Source organism: Alexandromys fortis, unplaced genomic scaffold (genome assembly GCF_014885135.2).
Source record: "Alexandromys fortis isolate MF-2015 unplaced genomic scaffold, M_Fortis_MF-2015_v1.1 scaffold_10, whole genome shotgun sequence".
Taxonomy (NCBI): Eukaryota; Metazoa; Chordata; class Mammalia; order Rodentia; family Cricetidae; genus Alexandromys; species Alexandromys fortis.
The window spans coordinates 17,544,805-17,568,707 of record NW_026067895.1 but is presented as its reverse complement, the minus strand read 5'-3'; the positions used below and the strand labels follow the sequence as shown (position 1 = coordinate 17,568,707).

At 40.6% G+C, this 23,903-nt stretch overlaps 1 protein-coding gene across 1 annotated transcript; it reads left to right on the top strand.

The window, feature by feature from the left end:
• Window positions 1–379: 379 nt before the first annotated feature.
• Ankrd22 (ankyrin repeat domain 22) lies at window positions 380–23,222 on the top strand. The gene is made up of 6 exons (XM_050159522.1): window positions 380–678; window positions 9,501–9,692; window positions 17,972–18,079; window positions 20,377–20,454; window positions 21,857–21,955; window positions 22,391–23,222. Exons 1-6 carry the CDS (start codon window positions 658–660, stop codon window positions 22,466–22,468), a joined length of 576 nt encoding a protein of 191 aa, XP_050015479.1. The 5' UTR covers window positions 380–657; the 3' UTR covers window positions 22,469–23,222.
• The last annotated feature ends 681 nt before the right edge of the window (window positions 23,223–23,903 follow it).

Here is a 23,903-nt window from a genome sequence, read left to right as displayed (position 1 = left end):
CAAGTTAATTAAAATTAAACATTTATAATTTAAGTTTAATTTATTAGACTTATATATAACTTTCTAACTACATATAACTTTCTAACCCTGTTTTTATGCCTTCTTTTCAATATAGGACTCTTTAAGTGGCTAGAAAAAGGTATTACATGCTAGCTATGAGTTTTGAAGAATTTGAGAACTGTTTGTCCAACTAGACTCCATGACTCTCAGTAACGAGTTGACTGACTGTAATGGCCACCGAACGCTAGATTGCAACTAAGAAATTTCCTAAACACAGTGTCCTATTTTGAACTCTTCCTGCTAGTCTGAGAAGTTCCTCCTCCCAGCACCCCACCTTTGCTTCCTTCTTTATTGGGCGCCTCCGCGGGCAGAGCACACATGACTCAGAAACCGGTTCCCCCAGCTGTAACAATGATACAGCTCTGGGATCATTACCTAGTAAGCCAATGCCTTTGCTTCATCAGCCAGTCTCTCTGCAAGGTGTGTTGCTGTCACAGACGGCTGGGAAGGCACTCCCAGGTGGAAAGAGAGGGCTTGCCACCACTTTGGACTTCTAGGGACATTTCTTTCCGGGAAGAAACTTAATGTTAATTGAAACCACCTCCAGAAGATTCACTACTGCACTGTAGACGGGGAGCAAAGGCAGGAAGGAGCGGCATGGGAATCCTGTATTCTGAGGTATGTTGTCTTTCTGAACATAGAGATCCAAAGCGGCTACATATAACTTTCTAACCCTGTCTTTATGCCTTCTTTTCAATTCTGTTTAACTTGCCTTGTGAGTATTAAGTCAGAAAAGTTCCTGTGTGCTAGGATTTTTAGTATTTTTTAATATTTTAAAACAAATTAGTTTGAAATACTAAAGTTTTAGCTAGATGGGGTATATATTAATTGCAGAGGTCATCTGAAACCTTGAAAATGGAGTGGCAGTTATGTTGTGTCTCGGTTCACACTGGAGGACAAGAGGAACTTGTGCCTAATTGGATTTTCTAAAAAGCCAAAAACTGGCAGACTTTTCTCTAGAATCCATAAACCATTTAAGCTTGTATGTGAAAGGAGTTCACCTCTGGCAATTATTAATCCAGATTATCACCATGTAGAGGAGGTGACAGGCAGTGCAATTTTGATATTTTGATTATTTCCTTTTCATAACTCATAGACATGACATTTTCCCACATTGGAAGTACCTTACTACAACCAAATACATTTGTAATGCTTCAAAGGGTGATGTTTGAACAAGAGTATCAGAGGTACAGTGTTATTATTATTATTATTATTATTATTATTATTATTATTATATTTTTCACAACTCATTCCCTCTCTGACACAATCAACTTGCTAATCTGCATTCCATTCTCCAAACTCAGAGGAACCTCTTTGATTTGATCTTCGGGCATGACAGGTAGTTGTTTGGCACCCACTTCAAATGTGCATGTGTGAACATGAGTGTGTGAGTATGTGCATGTAGGTGTGTGTGTTTCTTGAGTAAATGCACAGTTTGCCCATCTCACTGTTCTGGGAAAGTCTTGCTCAGTGATTTTGATCTCATGAAGAGATCACATATACGTGAGGACGGTAAAACATACAAAGTAGTAAGGCTCCACTCTGGTAAATTATTTAAGGGTGAGCAAGAGAAATTTATTTATAGTGAAGCTTCTAGGACAGCCACTCCAGAGTTCTGATCTAGCTCATGTAGGGTTCAGAAAACTAGTTTTGAAGAGGGGGATCCCAGATAACTCCGGTGGGTGTGACTAGCTCACTACTGTCCTGAGAGGTGGAACTCTTGCTCAAGGAGGGTGTCTTTCAGACTCTTACTTGCGTGGAGAGAACCCCAGTCTTGTGCAAAGGCAGGTTAAGATCAGACATTTTGGCCCTCCAATTCCGTGAATATGGCAATGGCTATCAAACAGTACCGTGAGTAGCCTGGGTCACGGGAACGGCTGGCGCTTGTTGAGTGTCTATCAGAGACCAAAGCATGCAATCGCCTGTCAGTTTGGTGTTGCTCTGTCAAGCAGTTAGGTCAAAGCAAGTACAGGCCAAGGCAGGCACGTTTAACTACCTCCAAGTAGAGGAGTGCAGACAGTTCACAAAGTGACTTCAATGTTTAACACTTCAGCCATCTCAAGGACAAAATAAATTGGAGCTTTGTTTTTACTTTCCTGCTGTAATTTTTTTTTAAAGAAAGATTTATTTAGTTCACTGCCAAGGGAATAGGACGAGGATATAATTATGTTAACATGAAATTCTCTATGAAATCTAAAGTATACCCATATACAAATACCTCTGAAAGATCTCATAGGCAATCATACACAACTCAAATTAGTGTTAATCACAAACAGTATGGAGTATGGCTGAAGCAAATACTCTTGCTTTACTGCAGGGGAGGCAGGTTTAGGTCCCTCCCCATTATTTTTCTCAGTAGTCTGTTTCAGGATTGGCAGTCTGAAGCCCTTAAGTCACTGATGAAATCTTAGTCACTGCAGAAATAAGATGTTTTTGATTTTGGCAAGTGATTTCTCAACTTGTAGAATCTCTCTTTGACGTCGGGGGAAGAGATCTCCACTTGATCCTGGGGCTGCAGATGTAACTCTGTTGAACAGTCCTTGGCCGGCGTGAGTTTACAAGCTGTAGTGTTCTGTTATTGCTCCCTTCCATTATGGAAGATGTTCTGCTCACCTTACAGGGTTCCTCAACCCTCTGTGCACCAACATCTCCTAGAGAACTTCGAGACAGCCACAGTGCTTTCACCAGATTCCCAAATATTCTGAACTGATGGCTCAATAGTGGGACTCGAGCTATGTTTTACAATTACCACCATAATTCAGCAAACTCTTCAGAGATTTGTTCATTCCTCAAATGCGAATATATAAAAAGCACCCACAGATTTTCCTAAAACCAGACTAGCCTAAGCCTATTGTCCTTTAAAATGTACACAGAGGACACTGGTCATTTTTCTCCTCTTAACTTTTCTCTACATTAAATACAAAATAGATTGTGTCTAGGAAAACCTTCTGAGTGGTCTTCCACTTTAAATTTTTCAACAAATTTTATCTATCTATCTATCTATCTATCTATCTTTCTATTTTTAATTTTAAGAATGTCATTGTCTTAGAATAGCCTATTTGTTGTTAGAGGAAAGATATCTTATGCACACCTAGGGATTGGTGCCCTCTGTGTCTATTTTATTCTGTTATGCAAAATGATCAAACTGGAGAACCCCTGAAACACACAGACAATGACAAATATTCTGGTCAGAATTTTGCAGTTTGCTACAAGAAAGGCAAGGTGTGATGTTGGCACAGTGTAGGGGTCTGGACTGGGTTCATTTTCTCTGCTGGTTAAAGAATTAAAAGGCAGGAAACATCCCGAGTGCAACAGGTGACAGGTGAGCCATCCCAAACACCACAAACAGCAGCAGAGTCTGTAGGAAGGCATTTACTCAAGGGGAAAATCCATGCTCACGCAGCCAACAGCCAGAGAAACAGACCCTCTGCAGAGAGGGGGTGGGGGAATTGGGGGGTGGGAGGTGGGATGGGGGATGGAGAGATGGGGGTCTTGAGGGGTGATGACACAGTGGGGAAGGGGATAGGCAGGAGGGGACATGGAGGAGTGGGGTTTAAGAAGCCAAGAATCCAGTCCCTCCTCAACAGCTGGGTCATATGACAGTCTCTGAGGATGGTTGGTTGGCCCACAGCTGTTGTGTAACAACTCCTGGTCTGCTCTGAGCTTGTTGAGCCAGGTCACAGAAGGGGGTCTACTGGCGGGAGACAAAAGCATACAAGGTCTTGTTTTAAGACATCAGGCTTTTATCTCAGGAGGAAGTCAGCCATCTTGGAAATTTGTCACTTTTATTACCTAATCTTTGGCGCTTTACCCGGCCCTCTGCCTACCGTGGGATCTGTCTAGCTCCTAGTCTCTTAATTCCTATGGATAATATTAATTTTGGTATGTCTCAAAGAGAAGCATGGAGCTGATTCTTCCATAGTTTAAATTTGTCTTCATGGTTTCCAGGCATGTGCCCCTTGCTCTTGCTCCCCTTCCTGCTAGGCCTAACTTTGCTCTCACCCCCTCTGCTGGTTTCTTTCTTGCAAATCCACCCTTCTTCACATTGCTAATTTACGTGTGAGGTGGTAAACCAGCATTTTCCCAGGTGACAGACAGGTTTCCCAACTCTACTCCAGGCTCCTTCACTCCACCCTTCTCCAACCATAGATTTGCTGAAGAAACTGCCACACCAGCCCAGCCAGCTGTCATTTATGACTGTGATTCCTCCCTTGATGATTAAAGCCATTCCAGTTTTCATTCAGCCCAAACAGACACTAGTAATTAGGAATGCACCAGTTCCCTGGCCCCATGGTCCAGGAGTCTCTTCTACCCTGTCTCCACCCTTACTCCTATGTCATTAGCCCATTCATCTAGGCAAACATCAATGTTATTCCTTTGCCTAATTATGTTTACCAATCTATACATTTAAGACAAATACCTATTACAATAAAATGCGGTGACCAAACCAGATTTCCCTAACAAAAACACTTCAGCCAAGCTACAGTTTCTCTCTACTGAGTTATCTGTCCGTTTTCCATCACTTTGGCCTTGGAGACAGAATGTTCCTTCTGGGTCATCATGCTAATCCATTTTTTGCCCCTGTCCTGTTATTTCTGCACTCTCTTTCAGCAATCATCTCCTATTTCATAATCACTTCTGCTCATCTTAATTGGATCCGTATGCTTCAATAATTAGAAAAATATCTAGCACTAATTGAGGGTTTCGGGTGAGTCAATCCTGAGCAAAATGCTTCATCCACACAGTCAGGTTTAATTCTTTCTGTAGCATTATGCCGAAGGAATGGTTAGTGGATGGAGTAAACCTCAGCATAAGTGTTTAAAGGGTTCAGGTGAGCTGTCCAAATAACACGTTTGCTAAGTAGGGGAGTGAAGTTTAGAACACAGGACGTTCACATCCGAAGCTTGGATTTGTAATCACCGGACAGCACCATGTCTCACCAAAATGTGCAGAACTCTGGTTGGACCCTATGTGCTATATACTTACTCGCTTTTACTGGCTGTTTTCCATGCTAAAGCTATTTCAACTTCCTCTCCCTGATTCTAGTTGTTCAAAGATGGGTCCTGCCCTGTCATATGAAACTGATGATTGCATTAATGATCAGTACATCTAAATTGTTCTAAATCTTACCTGTTTCTTGAGGCTTTCCTATTTTGCTAGGTTGTGTCTGTTTCTGGTTTCTACTACAGGGTTTTTTGTTTTGTTTTGTCTTGACAGGGTCTCTGTGTAGCTAGGCTGACTTCAGATTTATTATAGAATCTAATCTGGCTTCAAACCCTTGTTCCTCCTGCTTCTATATCCTGAGTCCTGTGATTACATATGCCTCCACACCCAGCATATCTTTTTATCTCAGACACGACTAGTTCTAGGTCAGTTTTGGCAAAGCCTTGGAATATACAGCCAAATGCTAGCAGACCCGTGGCATGAGAGGACTGATCAGAATCCTGAGGGTGCAAGCTGGAGCTTACTCTTGTCAGCAAGTCTTACAGCCAGAGACACACTTAAGATGGAAGTATCTAGAGGCTGAATGAATGACAGTTATGCTCCAGAGTCTGGTTCATGTCTCCATCACTTATGCACTTGGGCTACAAAAACGATCTCTCCCAGTTTCACCTGTGTGCAGTGAGGACAAAAAATGCTGCTCACCTTAGAGGGCGGTTTTGCGGACTCTGGGAATGCAACGAGAAAGCGTGGACAACAGTAATCGCGCTCACATTGCTAGCGGGCTAGTTGGAGAGATGACTGCCAAGGACACCGATGGTCTGTTTTTAGGTGATGTGACAATTGTAGATTTGTAATTCACAATGAACTGGCTCACCATTAGAAAAAGGAAGCAGTGTATGGTTGGGGGTTAATACTTGATGAGGGCTCCATTGTTCCGTGGCAGAAAGATAAAAGAGAGGGTGGGAGAATGAACAAGCTAGAAGCAGACTGACCTTTTAAAATATAAGGAACCAACCCACTGCCAAAAGAAGGAAGTAACGGTTCTAGTCCACGAGCATCACGTCCTCGCAACCCAAAAATCCAAATTTGTGCCAACCGCTCAGCATCACCATACTGGGTGTCTTAGGGTTTCTGTTGCTGTGAAGAGACACCATGCCCACGGCAACTCTTATAAAGGAAAACATTTAATCAGGGTGGCTGGCTAATTGTTTCAGGGGTGCAGTCCATTATCACCATGGTGGAGAGTGTGGCGGCATGCAGGCAGATGTGTGCTGGAGAAATAGCTGAGATTTTGAGCAACGGGAAGTGGACTGTGGCAGTGGTATCCTGAGTAGGAACTCTCAAAGCCTGCCCCCACAGTGATAGACTTTCTCCACCGAGGCCATGCCCACTCCAGCAAAGGCACACCTCCTAGGAGTGTGAGGCCCCCTAGGAGATTAAGGAGGACAATTCCATTCAAACTACCACACTGGGGATCATATTCCTGATTTAAAAAAAAAAAAAACAAAACTGTGAAGGATACATTTAAACCACAGCAAACAGAATTGATTGACTTGGACCAAAAGGGAAGGGAAGGGACTGGTAGGAGAAGCAGTTAGACAGGAGGGAAAGGGGGCGCTCATGCTGGAGATTACTTATGGGTTCTTGTGGATTTCAGTTAGGTGGCTGAAAATTACCGGTGCTGCTTAAGCTCATTGAGGAGCTGACCACTGAAGTGGGGTTGACCCTCCCACACTTGTCCCTAAATGTTCTCTAAGAACCCTACTCCAGGGACAGTTTGGCACAGCTGGCTCTATCACAGAAAGAACAGCAAGACAGGCCATGGATTAAACATGGTGTCTTTGAGGACAATTAAAAGGTAAATTATTTCCATAAGAAGTTACCGTTGTTTATCTCCATGGCATAAAATGCCGTCACATAGGTGGGAAACAAACAGAAACCAGAAGTTCAGCATGGGAGGCTCACTTGTGGGGAGAGCTCAGTCGGGAGCTTCTTCAGGCAATTTTTTTTTGGCCATAGATTGACCTTGGCTTGTTCTTTCTACCAGTCCGCTTCAGCTGTCTTGGACGTGAACTCCTGACTTATTCTTTTGCTAGCTACACCCTGCTTCTGTCTGCTACTTGCGTGTTTGTTCTTTTCGTTTCGTTCACTACATGCTTAACAATCTGGCTCCTTTGAGACCAAACTGAACCATACAGAACACTGAGGGTCTTAGTCGCTGTTTTATTGCTGTGACAACTCTTGTAAAAGAAAGCATTTGGTTAGGGGCTTGCTCGCAGTTTCAGAGGGCCAGTTCATTATCAGCATGGCAGTGTGCATGGCTCTGGGGTAGTAGCTGAGAGCTACATCATGATATGTAGGCAACAGGCAGAGAGAAAAACTTCTCAAAGCCATTGCCAGGGATACACCTTCTCCAACAAGACCACACCCATCGTTTCAATCCACTGGAAAAGACCAAAGTCTTAGACTCAATTCAAATTCAAATTAAATGAATCTATTCTTACTACTAGCAGAAGGACAACAGCCTTAGAGCCGAACAACATGCCAAACATAAGGGGGCTAAAGGAGGGGTTTATAAAGGTGAATATCAAAGGTGTACATTATGATTACCTACAGGGCCCACAGCTGGGCAAGAACATATTTTTGTTTCCCTCAGTAGTTTCTCTTTCTGTTTGTATAGTAATAAAAAGACAATTTCACCCCAGTCCCACAGCATAAGCAAGGAGTTAAAGAGCAAGTTGAGGTAAGTAGGGTTAGATACCCCAAGCAGAAGCACCATTAGCCTACTCTTATGCTACCTGCAGGTCGTAGGATCTCCCAGCTATTGCAGGGCCCTTAGGGATGCCGGGTACCATATTAAGTTCCTTTAGCCAACACAGGGGAGTTATGTGGAAGTTATTCCCCAGGTCTGAGCACTCTGGAGGGAGTGTCACTAATTGACTGGGACAGAGCAGGCAATAACACAGTGCCATTAGGTTAAGGCTGTCTGTCACATTCCTACAACACCAATTCCAAAAGGGCCACACCTCCTAATCCTTCGAAATAGTTCACCAACTGGGGACTAAGAATGCAAATATATGAATCTATGGACGCCATTCTCATCCAAACAATGACAGTGAGGTAACTATTTCACTGCTTGTTTGCTTATTTTTGCACACACACACACACAAATAAATTCAGGGCTTTGCATACATTCAGCCTCAGCTCGAACACTGAGCTACTCCTGGCCTCTATCTAACACTTTACTTTTCAAAAAAACAGAAACTGTGTTCAGATTACAGGAAGCCTAAGAGAGGCTAAAGGTAAGTGCAGGGCATATTTAAGTAATATTCCCTATGCAGACTGAGAAAGCCCCTAGTAACTCTCAAGATAGTTATGTCTCGTGGTCTTCCTATCTTTACTCTGCAAAGATTTTTAAAGAGTCCAAGAAGAGGGATTTTGATCTTTGAAGTAGGAGCCAGGCACGCAACATGAATATTTGAAGTGGACTTAGGTGTGGTGTAATGAGGAGTTGTGGGAATTATGGAGAATTGGAAACAACTGCCACTAATCCCCAGTGAGCTGGTGTCCTATTTGGAATAAGGCCCAGCATTAGGAAATCCATGATAATTTAAAGAGAAGCAAGAAGGTAAACTGTTATAAAATTATTTTAAAAATTGACAAGAGATTATACCTTCCAAGTTACCTGCTCCCAGACTCTTCAGAGAAGACTCAGTTCTCCAGAAGCACAGAACCAATAGAATGCATCCCTAATATTTAAGGGGATTCTTATTAGATTAGTTTACACAGTCAGAGGCTGAAAACCCCCACAGTGGCAGCTTGTAGGTTTGCAGAGCCTGGGAGGCCAGTGCCAACTAAGCTCAAGGAATTTGATGCCAGGTGGAATCAATGATATAGCCCCAGATGAGGCCAGGGTCTAGAAGTCCCCCGAGAGACACTGTGGTAATCTTCATCCAAAGGCAGGAGAGTCTGCAGTCCACATTTGTTTTTTATGTTGACTTATTGGTGTGTGTGAGAGAGCAACCTATGCTATAGGGCAGGGGTGGATAGGGGTCAGAAGATGACTTGCTGGTCCTTCACTTATTCCTGTGGGTTCTTAGGTTAGAGCTCAGGTCATCAGGCTTGGTGGCAAATTACCAGCTGCAGAGAAAGTCATCTGGGATCTTCATCATCCATCGCTGCCCTGAACTCTTTCCTTTCCTATGCATAATTCTACTCTAGCCAGAAGTTGCTTTTTCTGAAAATCTCCATTTGCAGTCATGACATAAAAGCTTCTTCTGTGAATAAGATTCATAGTATTTCACCCATTTTTATTTACTCATGCATCCACTTGCATTTTGTTTATTCCACCCCTCAAGCCATTTTGGAAAATGTAAGCAGATCTTCATGGATGTATTGTAGACTTAGAGTAGTGGTTTTTGTTGTTGTTGTTGTTGTTTTTGTTCTCAGTGGTTCATGCCCGTATTTCACGAACTATTCTGCTCTTCTTGACTCAGCCCATCTGCCAGGCAGCCTACCAGAACGACTTGGGGCAAGTGTGGCGGTGGGTGAAAGAAGACAACCATTATGTGGATGTTCAAGATGGCTTCAACGGAGACACTCCCCTCATCTGCGCCTGCCGGCGAGGCCACGTGCGAATCGTCTCCTTCCTCTTAAAGAGAAATGCTGATGTCAACCTGAAAAACCTGGTGAGTTTGCTGTGTGATGATGGCCTAATGGGGTTGGGAGAGTCTCCATTATGTAATTTCTTATAGCCGTAACCTGGAAAAATACACGCCAACATTCTGGAATGTGCCTTTAGCCGAACATTTTATCCACATAGAGATATTTACAACTTGTATAAAGTAAAAAAAAGAGTGTGTGACTATAGCGAGCAATGTAGTTTCTCTTCTATTATCTGGTGTCTGTCAAAAGAAGAGCAAATAAAATAAATTAAAAATATGTAACTAAACCAAAGCAAGCAAACAGAACCGGGGGAGGTTGTAACGGGACTGGGACAGAAGGGGAGAGTGTTGACTGTGATGAGTCTCAAATTGCTGGAATTGGTGAGTTTCGCTTTGTCTTTTTATAGCTTCTAATATCAACGATTCTCTTCCACCTGCTTTGCCTAACACAGCCCAAGGGCATTTTGCTAGTTTGAAAGCACAAGTAAAGCCTTCAGCCAGCAGCCGTGTTTTGTGGTGATGTTGTGCCTCTGAAGAAGAGGATGGTCCACTCTGTTGGCTTGTTTGGCCTGTTCTGCTCCCTCCAACCAGTCTCCTTGCTCTCTTCAGTATTACAGAGATAATGGAGGAAATAAAACACTGTGCCTTTCATTATTTAGAATTTTACCCATTGTTTTTAATATAGATTGGGTTTATTTTTAATTTTTATTTTTCACTGACGTGTTCATCTACCTGGTGCTGGGTAACACGAGAGCACTTTCACTCATCTGTTGTGTCCTTTAGCACATTCTCCATCCTGCCTTCTTTCCTCCCCTGTTACTCTCCTTTGCTCCCCAAGACAACTTTGCTTTATTTTCATCTCAAATATTTGTACACAGCTGTATGTATCTTTATAAAATCTGTGACCCACAATGCGAGAAAGTGGGATGCTTCTCTGCATCTGACTTAGTCCACTTCTCTCTCTCCAGTGGCATCCATTTCCCTGTGAATGATATAACTTCATTTTCCTTCATGGCTGTAACATTCCATTATGCGCATGCACCACATTTGGCTCGCCTATTCCGCTGGTGATGGGCATTTCATTTGGTTTTATAACTTAGCTATCATAAAGTGTGCTGCAGTGAACATGTGCAAGCACTGTATCTGTGATGATTTGGACTTCTTAGGTAATACCCAGGAGTGGGTTAGCTGGACCATGTGCTGATCTCTCTCTCTCTCTCTCTCTCTCTCTCTCTCTCTCTCTCTCTCTCTCTCTCTGTGTGTGTGTGTGTGTGTGTTGAGTCAGCAAGTTCCTGTATACTGACTTTCCACAGTGGTTAGACTAGGTACAATTCCCATACTGTATTAGGGTTCCCTTTTGTTCACATCCTTGCCAGTATTTGTTATTACTTATTTGTATTCCTAGGGACTGCTGTTCTTACAGGGAGAGATAGAACATTAATAGAGTTTTATTTTGCATTTCTCTTATGGCTAGTGACATTTTTTTTCTGAACATTTATAAGTCGCCTTTTGAGAAGAGTCTGTCTTTTCATTTTCCCCTTTATTGATTGAGTAGTTTAGTTTCTTGCCATTTTGGTTTTTTAGTTCTTTGTGAATTCTAGATATCAATCTTCTGTCAGTTATAGAGTTAGAAAAAAATACTCAGTCTCATTTTGTAGGCTGCATTTTCATTTGACCCATTCTTTCCTCTGCCACGCAGAAGCGCTCTTATTTCAGGAGGCCCCACTTGTCAATTGTCATTAGTTCTTGCACAACCAGAATCCTATTTGGAAAGTCTTTGCCTATGTCTACATATTGAAGTGTGTTTCCTATTTTAGTATAAGCAGAGTTTTCATGTCCTGTCTACCCAGTACCAAATCAACACACAGAGGCTTAATATTACTTATAAATCTTCAGCCAATAGCTCAGGTGTGTTACTAGTTAACTCTTATATTTAAGTTAACCCGTATTTCTATTTATGCTTAGCCTTGAGACTGGGCACCTTTTCTCAGTAGAACATTTTCATCTTGCTTCTCTCATCTGCTGGTGACTCCTGACTCCACCCTTCCTCTTCCAAGCATTCTCTTGGTCTGGTTCTCCACTCAATCTCTTCCTGCCCAGTGCTTTATTAAACCAATTTGAGTGAGAAATCTTCACAGTGTACAGAAGGAGTATTCCACAGCATTTTACTACTTAAGAGTATTATGACATATATTCTTTTGCATTAAGGTATTTTGTCCTCTTTGGATGTCATTCTTGTACAGTGTGAAAGACAGGGATGTAGCTTTATTCTTCTGTAAGTGTGCCCCCAATTTTACCAGAACCATTTGTTGAAGAGGCTGTATTTGTTCCATTGTATATTTTTTGCATGTTGTACAATAATCAGGTATCTGTGGTTGTGAGAATTCGTATCTGAACCCTCTCTCTCTCTCTCTCTCTCTCTCTCTCTCTCTCTCTCTCTCTCTCTTTTTTAAAGATTTATTTATTTATTAAGTATATAGTATTCTACCTGCATGAATGGCTGCTTACCAGAAGAGGGCACAGGAGCACCATATAGATGGTCTAAGCTATAGCATAGTTGCTGCAAATTGAACTCTGAGCCATCTCTCCAGCCCTGGACTTTCTCTTCTATTCCATTGATCTACTTGGTGGTTTTTATACCAGTACCACATATACCGTTTCTTTGCTGTGGTTCTGTAGGATAACTTGAAATCAGGTTAATGACACCTATACCATTATTCTTTTTTTGCTCTGAATTGCTTTGGTTGCCTGAGGTTTCTTTTATGTGTGAGTGTATGTGTGTGCTTTTATTTCAGTTTAAGGATTTGTATTCTGTTTATTTGAATAATCACATTGGAATTTTGATGGAATTGCATTGAATATATAAATTGTTTTTCATAGTATAATCACGGTCACAATGAACTCTGTGAACATGAGAGATTGTTCCATCTCTTAGTGTCTTCTTCAACTTTTCTTTCTAGTGTTTTAAAGTTTGTATATAAAATATCTACAGGGGGAGGGGAAAATGAATATATATTGTTGATGTGGGTACAGCCATGTCAAAGACCCCAATCAGTGCTTTAGTACAATAGGAGTGGCAAAGCCTTCCCGTAGTGAGGCTTGGAAGGATGTCAAAGCCTTCCTTAAGTCCAACTGTGGATATTGACAAAATGTACAGACGATGTCCACAATAACTCCCATCACCACTAACTGAAGATTGCTCCTTTACAGAGACTGCTCCTACCAAGATGAACTAAATCTGCCTCCTTGTTGTTCAGATGTTTATAACAACCCTGCCTCCTTGTTGAGCTGTATATAACAATCCTGCCTCATTTTTTATGTGTGTATAATAACCCTGCCTCCTTGTTCAGCTGTATGCAATAACCCCTCTTCCATGTTCAACAGTGTATAATAAACACATTGAGTTTCTGGGGGTTGCTGTGGCTTCTCTTTTTCAAGAGCCCAGATCTCACCATTCCAGCTTTTCTGTATGTGTGTCTATCTGTGCTTCATTCCCTCACCCCCAAGTTGAGTGAATCCCTGGAGCCATGCAGAGCACAGATGGGACCTCTTAATTCTTTTGTTAGGTCTATTCAAATATTTATTTTACACAATTGCAAGTGGGATAGTTTTCTTGATATTTTTCTCATAGTTGGCATTGATTGGTCAGGAGACTACTGATTTTTGCACATTAATTTTGTACCCTGCTACCTTGCTGTAATGGAAGTGCTTATTGGGCTTAACAGCTTCATATTGAGATCTTTAGGCTCTCTTCCGTATGGAGTCATACCGTTAGCAAATAATGATACCTTGACTTATTCCTTTCCTACCTATATTCTTTTTATTGCTTCTTTTGTTCTATTGCTCTACCAAGATTTCAAGCACTACAGCATAAGACTGAAGAAAGTGGTTACCTTAATTCTATGTCTGATTCAGGTTTGCCCCCATTTAGTACAATGCTGGCCATAGGTTTGTGGCATGTAGACTTCATTATGCTGAGAATACATCCTATCTGTTTCTAGTTCCTCAGGACTTGGGAGCATGCAGAGATCCTGGATTTTGTCAAAAGCCTTTTGTGCATCCCATTAAAGTAGTCATGTGATTCTTGACCTTGGACTGATTTATTAATTCTGTATATTGAACCATTTCTGAAATAAATCCAAGGTGATCATGATGGATGATCTTTTTGATGTGCTCTTGCACTGGTTTTCCAAGCATTTTTGTTGAGGACTTTTGCATCTACATTCATCAATGAGAATGACCTGTAATTATCTTTTTTGGGATATCATTATCTGGTCTAATTAACAGGATAATACGGGCTTGGTGTTTCCTTTCTATTTTAGAGACTAATTTGAGAAGTTTTAGTCTTCGTTCTTCTTAATGTCTGATAAATTCAGAACAGAAGTGTGTCAGATCTTTCTTTGGACAAGAGATTTATTTTTTTTAATATTGCTTCAAGCTCATTGCTTATTATAAATGTGCTTGTTTAACACATTTTGGTTTAATTTTGGTAGAATACAGAAATTCCTATATTTCTTTTCTATTTTTCCACTTCAGTGGGATGCAAATTTTTCATGTCCCAATAATTTTCTAAATTTTTCAGTATTTGCTATAATGTTTGCAATTTTAGTTCTGTTCTCTGTGATAAATGCTGACAGAAAAACTACTTTGCAGAGGATAGGGTCTAGAGCTACAGGCACAGTCCGTCATCATGAGAAGCTTACAGTTTGTCCATATTTCTTGCTTTTTTGTTAAAATATAATTCTTGCTTCATTTTATTTTTTCATTTTATTAGTGAAAATTATTATTATTTATTAATTATTGGTGTGTGTGTGCATGCAAGATGTATGTGTAGTCAGAAGAAAGAAAAAGAAGAGGAGGATGGAACCAGAACAGGACAGGATGCATCTGTTTAGCTGGCATGTTAAATTGACACTGGACTTCAAATAAAAAAGAAATAAAGGTCAAGAGAGAGAAAGAGACAGCTGGACAAGGATGTGGGTTCTGAACGTGGTCACTTTCCTGCTTGTTGATTCACCCTGGAGTCTTAGTATTTTTTATTGGACTCCTAAATCTATCTAATCATACCCCTAAGTGTAGCCTTTGAGGGAGCCGGTGCCATCAGTGAGAGGTCCTTCACAGGTGCCCTTGTGAATGCTTAGTCCATCTCAGGGGGTCTTTCCTAAAGTCTGATATGTTCTTAGAACTCCTGCCTCTGTTCCTCTGCAGACTCTGGCTCTAATTCTACACTGCTGAACACTGTACCAGTTTGATGTTCTGTCTTCCTAGCAAGCTAGAGGTTCTGCTGGGCAAGTGCCCGAGTGCTTAGCAGAGATGGTTTTCCTAGTACACCACTTTCCTCTATTGCCGATGCAAGGTATTTAATTTTTATCTCTTTCCTCCATTTTTCCCTCTTTTTAACAAAATGTTATAACTGAAAGTGTAGAATAGATTTTCTGAGCTCTGTCTGACACTATGACTCTGGTCCAGCAGTGCTCTGTCTTATTGCCTTTCATTGATGGGCAAGAACTCGCTCAGCTGTACCAATCTCCCTGGGGTGGATCCTGGACTTCTCCCCATTCTGCTTGTAAAGCTTCTATTTTACTTTTCTACAGAAATGAGAGATTTTTGGCCACATTCATCTATTTTGACAGCTGTTATCCAGCATTCCTTGGTTCATTTCCTCGAGACTCTAGTGGACCGTTCTTGTATTCCCTCCACCATCTTCCAGTATTTAGATTCAGATGCTTTCTGTTGTAATGTCTAGGTCTTCAGAAGATCGTAGAGTGTGTTTAGTGAACCTAAGGATTTTACTATGAAACCTGCTGGAGACAAAGAAGTTAATGAGGAAGAAGCTCTGTGAAGGCATGCAGGCACATAGAGGATGTGTTTAAGGAAGCGCTATCAGTGGTCTTCATTTGGTTCTGAACAGCATTAGTGTGTCTTTCTGAGCATTTCTGTGGCATGATTTCTAACCTCCTAACATCTGCTTTTTAGTAGAGGCAACATTTAAACTGTACTGAGAATATATCCAAAACAACCTTTGCAATAATTGCAAATGTGTTATAGTCACTCAAGTGCTTTCAATGAGGAAAACAGTTGGTAGGGACCCACTTGCCCCTCCCAAGTCAGTTGAAGACCAGAAAAGTAGGAGCAACGATGTATTATTGAAAGTTTAATCAGGGGGTAGAGAGATCCCTCAAAGGTCCAAGGTTCAGTTCCCCACACCTACATGGTGACTCAGCCAGTTGTCCTTTACTTCAGTTCCCGGGAATCTAGCACCCTCTTCTGACCTCCATGAGCATCAGACATGCATGCAGTGTGCTTAGATACGTGAAGACAAAAGACTCATACACATAAGTATAAAAAATTAATAAAAAATAATGGTCAGATTTTCTTGCTTGCATTTACTGTATTCTTGGGTGATCTTCTTTGGACCCCCCAGTGCATCAGCATGAAACCCAGGGCTTTGCACAGCTAGACACATGTTGTGACAGAGCCATGCTTACAGCTTGGCAGAGTTTAAGAGCAAGTCATACTTGAGTTTACTCTAGCAGATAAGCAATTCAGTAGAGTGACAGGATTTTTCTGGAACATAGTGGTGGAGGTAGGTGTGCAGGGTTGTGGTGAGCAGTTGTCAGAAATCAGATGTCTGGGGGTTCTAGAGCCATTCTATAGGTAGCTGAGGAAGGGGGATATTTGGCAGCCCAACAGCAGGCCTGGGCTTTGCTTTACAGAGGTGAACCTCAGCCATCCGCGTAGAGCCTCTACCAGGATAAAAGTCATGGAAAGGACCTTAGTTACCCACTGTAGAATAGTCGTGTTTTTAGCATAGGCATTGTGGCTTGTATTTTTTGGTTTTTCATATATATTTTTTAATAGTTATTTGTTGTTAATTTAATTTTTATCAGCTATGAGTTGTACATTAATAATTTGAGCCAGTTTTCATATTTTTAAAATATACTTAAGAATTTTAATAAGTATTGAACAAAAGCCTTAAAGCATCTAAAAGCCCTGGCTGTTATTTAAGAAACAAACATCAGAACATTGGCTCAATGAAAAGTAAGCTGAAATAAAATTAAAACACAACACACCATAATTGGCTAGGATTAAAAGGGAAAGCCAAATGTTGACTGGGAAGGAGGTTTAAATCATTACTTCACAGAAGCATAATTTGGTAGCATCGTGGGATACTCACTTATATCTTTGTTTCAGGTGTCAACTTATAGAAACTTATGCAAAGAACAGATTAGAATTTCTGACAAGACTTTGTAAACAAGGGTATTTAGGTAATATATTTTGTAGAACTTAGAGTTTAACAGCTTGAAAAGTCTTACTAGTAGGTATGAGTAAAGAAGTTAGAAGAGCTATTTGATAGAAGCCAAGTAGCCATTACAAACTCATGCTTAAACACATCGATGGCATGGAAGATATATACATATTCTAAATACACATTTGAAAACAGATGAAAGAAGCATATAGTGTTACATATGAAATATTAAAACACTGAATGAATAATATGCATGTTTTTATTTAATAAGACAAAGGAAAAAGAGCATAATGTCCATAATAAACTTTGGGCTGTTCAATAATGATAATTTTAAAGTCTATTACTATATTCTTGACTATTTACCAACACTTTTACAGATAAGACAAATAACTTGAGAACAGTGCTTCTCCTCAGTGGTCACTCACCTCTCTTGTTTTCTGTCTCTGCTAGCTTGGTTGGCAACCCAGCTAACAGTGTCGGCCTGTAGGCCTTATACTTTGTTCATATTTCTGTCCTACTTTAATTATGAGGTCCTGAAGGTGCACATTCCCCACCTCTCCTCTATCTATCTATCTATCTATCTATCTATCTATCTATCTATCTATCTATCTATCTATCTATCCTTGTCTTAAACAAGCATGAGGATCTGTCCTGTGATGGTTTGCATGTATACTCATCTCTGCTGTTCACTTTGGTCCTTCCCTAGTTTTTCCTTCATAGTGCACAAATTCAACATTCTGGTAAACAAAACCCAGAGTTAATTAATCAGGTATGTATCATAAAAGAACGTACTTAGGCTGAATATGTATATGCAACAGATGATTTTGAGTATTTTAGTTCTACATTTTAAAATTCTCTATCTATCTATCTATCTATCTATCTATCTATCTATCTATCTATCTCCCTGAAGGTATATGGCACAATGTCAATAATCATCTCTTCACTACTTGAAATGGTTACTTTAGAAATGAGAAAAAATGCATGAACTAAATTTTTTGTATGGTAATCTAAAAAGTATGAAATTTAAACTAAAGAATCCTTTTCTTAATTATAGAAGGAGAGAACCTGCTTGCACTATGCTGTGAAGAAGAGGTTTACCTTCTTTGATTATCTCCTCATTATCCTTTTAATGCCCGTCTTGCTCATCGGATATTTCCTCATGGTGAGTACTGTTGCTAGGGCAAAGGGCAGATGTGTAAGAGAGACATGGAATGAGTCATCAAGTTTCCCTTGGCAGTGTGATGTAAAGAAACGGCAATGAAATTAGCCTTTGGTTTGTGTAAGTGTTCTTTGACTCACAGTAGAGTCCTAGCTCAACAGACCTCTTATAAATGAGAACGTTGTAGGTAGAAATGCATTTGCTTTAGCCAGCCTAACAAACGCCATGTCTTAGCACCACTGTGCATTCTAGAATAATTATAGGGTGTGACCAGCTGGTCTCACTGGGAGCGGGAGTTCACCTCCATTGCCTAAGAGCACAAGAGTCTCAGAATTACTGGCTCAAATTTTTGCTTTATGTCATCTCTCCCCAAGTTTCTGAATTTTAAGGATGCACCCTAGTGGTGATTTGGAGGAAAAATCCCAAGTCTTCTGCCTTTGAAAGCTGGCAAACACAGAAGGTATTTTTGGAGGTTCTGACCCAATCTTTCACCTCGAGGAACTGAATCACACTTGCATGGGTCTTTGGCAGGATAATTTTCTTGAATAAATGAGTAGATAGGTAGTGTGAGAATTATTAAGAAGAAGGTCAAATTTGGTTATTTTGTTTTCTTCAAACATGGTGACTGATCTACACTGCTTTGTTCATGTTTTTCCTATCTGGGGCCCACCATGAGCAGTTCCATCACGGAGAGGCCTGAAACAATGCTTCACTTACCCGAGATAAAGAAATGACTATGCTGTCTCCTTTATGTAGCCAGTAGACAATAGGCATTAGTTATTCCTATTAACACACAAGTTCCAGTGTAAGTTCTGCCAGTTAAAAATGTTATTTTGTATTTAAAGGATACAGAATTTAAGAAACATATTGAGAATTCTTTAATTCACTTCTGAACACACCATTTGAACACACATCTTTGAAGGCTCTTTGAAAAAAAATGTGTGTCTTACATTATTTGAACATGCAATTTCTGGGCATGAAGAATCTGACATTCACTTACAATTAAGAAGTTTTAAAGAAAAGCATTCCAAGATGATGCCTAGGGCTTTTTCCCCACAAAATTTATTCTTATACAGCTCTGCTTGCATATAGGGCTTAGAAACTGGAGGCCTCTGTAAGATACTGACTGTAACCCGTAGCCCTGCTGTAACTGCAGAACCACAATATTAGTGGGTCCTGGGATTGTAAGTTTGTGTTGCCTAAGAAATAGGCAGCATGAGGCAATTATAGGAGAACGGACTAGAAAGGACTAAGTCACTCCAGAGAAGAGTCAAGGCAGAAAGAATTTGGAAGGCAACAGGGAAGGACAGCAGGGTGGGGAAGACACCCAAGGGGAGCTTCAGAAGTTGAGCGGGAAAAATGTCAGACTTTGCTTGTGTGAGCAGCAAGGTCTTTGTCTCCTCAGCTGACCAACTGTCGGAGGAGTTTCCTACTGTAATGGGGTCAGAATCTTAACCGGCTAGAGAGAGCTAGAGAGCACATTTCTAAGGAGCCTGAGCTTAGGCCATCCACTTCCAGTGTCCTTTAGCATATGTTTATCATGACCCCTTCTATACAGGCCAGGAGTTGGGGGGAAATACAAGGGCAGTTGCCTTTCCCTCATCAGTTATAGCATGATGGGAAGTTGGTTGATATCAAACGCGTGGACTCGTAGGAAATCACCTGGAAGCCGGGGACACGGAGGATACAGGCATTACAAAAGCCTAGAAGAAAAGGGTTTCACCTGGCCAACAGAAGAGGGCTGCGGATTGGGAACATCACAAACATGTTTGCTATGCAAAGAAAACTTTCAGTTGAAGAAATATTCTATGAAGTGATTCTCGGCAGGGAGGACACTTGGTAGAAAATGAAGACTTAGCAAAATCCATTGTGACTTCAACAGGGGAGTCAGGAGGTAAAGCGTGTGGAAATACTAAGGCCATGTGCCCTAGGGCCACTCAAGAGTTTAGCTATTTTCCCCAGAATAGTGGGAATTTAATGAACATTTTCAGCCAACAAGGGAAAGACAGGAACCAGATCTCATTTAAGATGTGGTAGAAATAGGGTTAGGCCTGTGACTGTGAATTCTGAACAAATTCCTGGGTGCTGAAGCTTGTGTTCTGAAGCACAGTTTTAATACTGTGGTTTAATTGATACTGTAGTGTGTGTACGTGCACGTGTGTATGTGCGCGCGCGTGTGTGTGTGTGTGTTTTAAGAAGGAGGAATTTAGGATTAACATGAAGTCAGTTGATTGGAACAGTCTCAAGCAAGATGTACAAAATATTTCTGAAACAGCTTCTTTACTTGCTGTTTGTAACAGGTATCAAAGACGAAGCAGAATGAGAATCTTGTACGCATGCTCCTTGATGCTGGTGTCGACGTGAATGCTACTGACTGCGTATGTTTGTATTTTGAAATAATACTCAAAGGATATGCCTGGGTAGAATACTTGCTGTTGACATAGTTGCAAACTTTATTTTTCTGGATGTTGATGTATAGTTTTGCTTTCTTTTTTCTCGTTGCCATCAGGCAACTTTGAAGTTATTATTCGCTAAACTCATGAACATAAAATATTTGTTGATTATAGGAGAATTTTAAAATAATCTGCATTGGACTGTAGTGACAATGGAAAACGATACAAAAACACTGCCCTTAGCAGTTTGGCAGTGGCTTTAGGTACATTTAATAGGCACAGCCTATTTGTACATTTAATCTTGTCACTTGTTAGTTAAGTGGGCTTGAAACACTAAAAAAAAAAATCTGGCTCAATTTTCTCATCTATAAAGTGGAGATTAAAACAAATTGTGCTGGGGCCTGAACTCAGAACACCATACATGCTAGGTATATACATATCCTCCTTAAGTTTGCTTTTTTGTTTGTCTGTTTGTTGTGAGACAACACTTTGTTAAGTTATTTAGGCTGGCCTTGATCTTGTGACCCTTCAGCTTTAGTCCGAAGAATATCTGGTATTACACACCTGCCCAGCTTGCCTAGTTGTAAATTGGACATTAGTACTGACCTTCTAGGGCAGATTCCTGCAGAGTCCTCAGAAGAGTGACTAGGCTGTAGTCAGTGCTCAGTACATGTTAATAGCTGTCCCAGTCATAATGATTCTAATCACTAAAAGAGAAGTCCCTCTCACAAACAGAAGGGACATAAGGTCAAAGTTTAGAGAAATACCCCAATGTTGGTAGGAACCACCATCAGTTTTCTCCTTCCTATAAGGAAGTGGAAGGTTTTATTTTCACTGTTTACTCCAGATTTACTTCTGCTAATGATCAGGGTCAGCTGAAATTTTATTATCCTGTTATTTAATTTTCTTATATTGGTTAGATACAATTTTAGATTTCCCATGTTTTATCAAAAAAGCGCAAGATGAAATTTGATTTAGAAAGAATTGAACTCCTATTTGTGATGCCTAACGTATTCTGTGGGTATTACCATTGTTCTGTGATAAATGTCTACCTCATTCTTGTTTCCATTAATTACATTATTTAATATAATATTTTACTTATTTTAAATGAAGATGAGTCTAATATCTTTTTATAAGTTGCACTTTTTGGTTTAGAATAGAAAATAAGAAAGGGGGAGATAACAATGACTTACTGGATTTTTATATACATAGTGAGGAAGAGAAGAAAATGTTTGTAGTACAAGAAATACAGCTGCCCATATCTGGCTAACAGATTGGCTTTTGTTAGTTGTCTCCTACAAAATGTGAGCAGTTGCTCTAGCAGTGAGGGCCAAGGTCTATGGTCAGCCTGACCAATGAACTACACGGTTGGTCGTTTGTGTTTCAGTACGGCTACACTGCCTTGCATTATGCATGCCAGATGAAGAACCAGACTCTCATCCCTCTGCTTCTGAGAGCCCATGCAGACCCCATGATCAGGAACAAGGTAAGGACCTAATAACAACTGTGATCCACCCAGTGGCAAGCTTTTCTCATCTGGGCCTTCTGTAGAAGTTCAGTTCACCGTCTCTCCGGCAAATCACAGGAAATTAATTGCTTCTCTTAAGGAAGGAAGGGTCGTACTCATTTTACTTCGGAATTTAAAAAGTATTAGTACTTTTCATATTTAGGATTAAATATTTTAATATTGACTCCATCTCCAATGCCCTTTTGCTTTGTAAATTTTGAGACAGGGTCTCATTCAGCTGCCCATGTAGGGTACTGAATGTTTTCCAGCCCTTTATTTCTATTTATTTATTTATTTATTTATTTATTTATTTATTTGAACAAGAGGCTTTTCGAAGTCTCTACAAAGCCTGAGTAAACAGTCTGTCTAAACGGCTGACTAGTCCTCATTGACACTGGTTTCTTTTTTCTGCAGCATGGAGAGAGTTCCCTGGATATCGCACAGAGACTAAAATTTTCCCAGATTGTCTCGATGCTCAAGAAAGCCTCATAGTCCTGTGACTTCTCATGTGGTGACAGAGACACAGCCGAAGGATGTTGCCCCTGTCTTGGATAATTGTTACTCTATGGGCACTCAAGCAGGATGCATCCGCCCTGTGACAAGCACTGGACTTAGAATGACTTTTATTCGGCGGAGGTCACTATGGCCATGATCTCCGAAGCACCCATGACACTTGTTGGAATCGCTATTACTGTTAAAGCTAAATTTTTTTAAAAAAATTCTAATTCAGTGTTTTCTAAAGACAAGTTGGAGTTACCTGAGGTCGCATTCTCTCTTCCTGGTTGTGACATCTTTCAGGAGACTTTGCTCTCCATCCTGTCCTGGGAGATAAATGGTCCTTCACAGGCGCCTTGACATACTAAGCCAAACAATGAAACCATGTGCGCTCGGACAGCATGGCATGTATGTGCGGGGAGCTAGAGATTCCAGCATGAATGTCCCATTGATGGAAAATCTTCAGTAAAAACATGCCAGCTGTCAGTAAAAACATGATCTTGTCCAAACCATAGAAATTGGCACATGCTCCACGGCAGAACTGGTATTTGTCATTGTTTCCCGGGGGCTGATTTACCTATATTACCAGTATACATTTCACTGTCAGTTTATAAATAAGTGTCTTTTCAGTCTATAAGTTATGAAAAGTATCAAAAATGTCTGTACAGAGTCCTTATGGGGTTGAAGCTGTAGCTCAGTGGTAGGGCATGTGTTTGCTGTGCACAAAACCCTGGGCTTGATCCCCAACACCAAAAATAAAGAACCTTCTTGTGAACACAATTTAGTTGCTATTTACTTGTATATTTTCCTTTTGTGTGGCATTGGAAATTCAACTTAAGGCCTCACTCACACCGTTGTGTCTTCTGTCACTAAGCGATACCCTCAGTCCCAGTTTTGTTTGCTTTTATTGACAAAATTTTAGAATACCATGACTTATTTGTTTAAAGGTCCTATTTTTTCAGAGAAACAGAAGTATTTGGGTTATATTTCTATGTGAATGAGTAGGAATACCAAACTGTCTGTCCTTCTCTTGTGAATGACACTAAATAGAAGCAAATCTGTTCATTAGTGAATTTTGAAAATCCAGATGATCCAGGCATAGCTGTAGATATGGACTAAAGCACACTACACACTGCAGCCAAAACAGCTAACAGTGAAAGATTAACTATCCTTGAATGCAAAAAGGATCAATAAAAACCCAATCTGGAAATGTGTAGGGACGTATGTACATACCTGGAGGGGACATGTAGGCTTCTGAGGTCTCTAAGGGACTTACATCAGATTCATCAGCACTAGACTAAGTTACCGAGTGATCTGGGGAGCCAAATGAGCTTCACCATTTAATACATGTTCAACGGATACCCATTTAGTCCCAACCTGCTGGGTACCTGCTGCAGGCACAGTGGAGCTCTGACTTGTCTTCAGAGTAGAC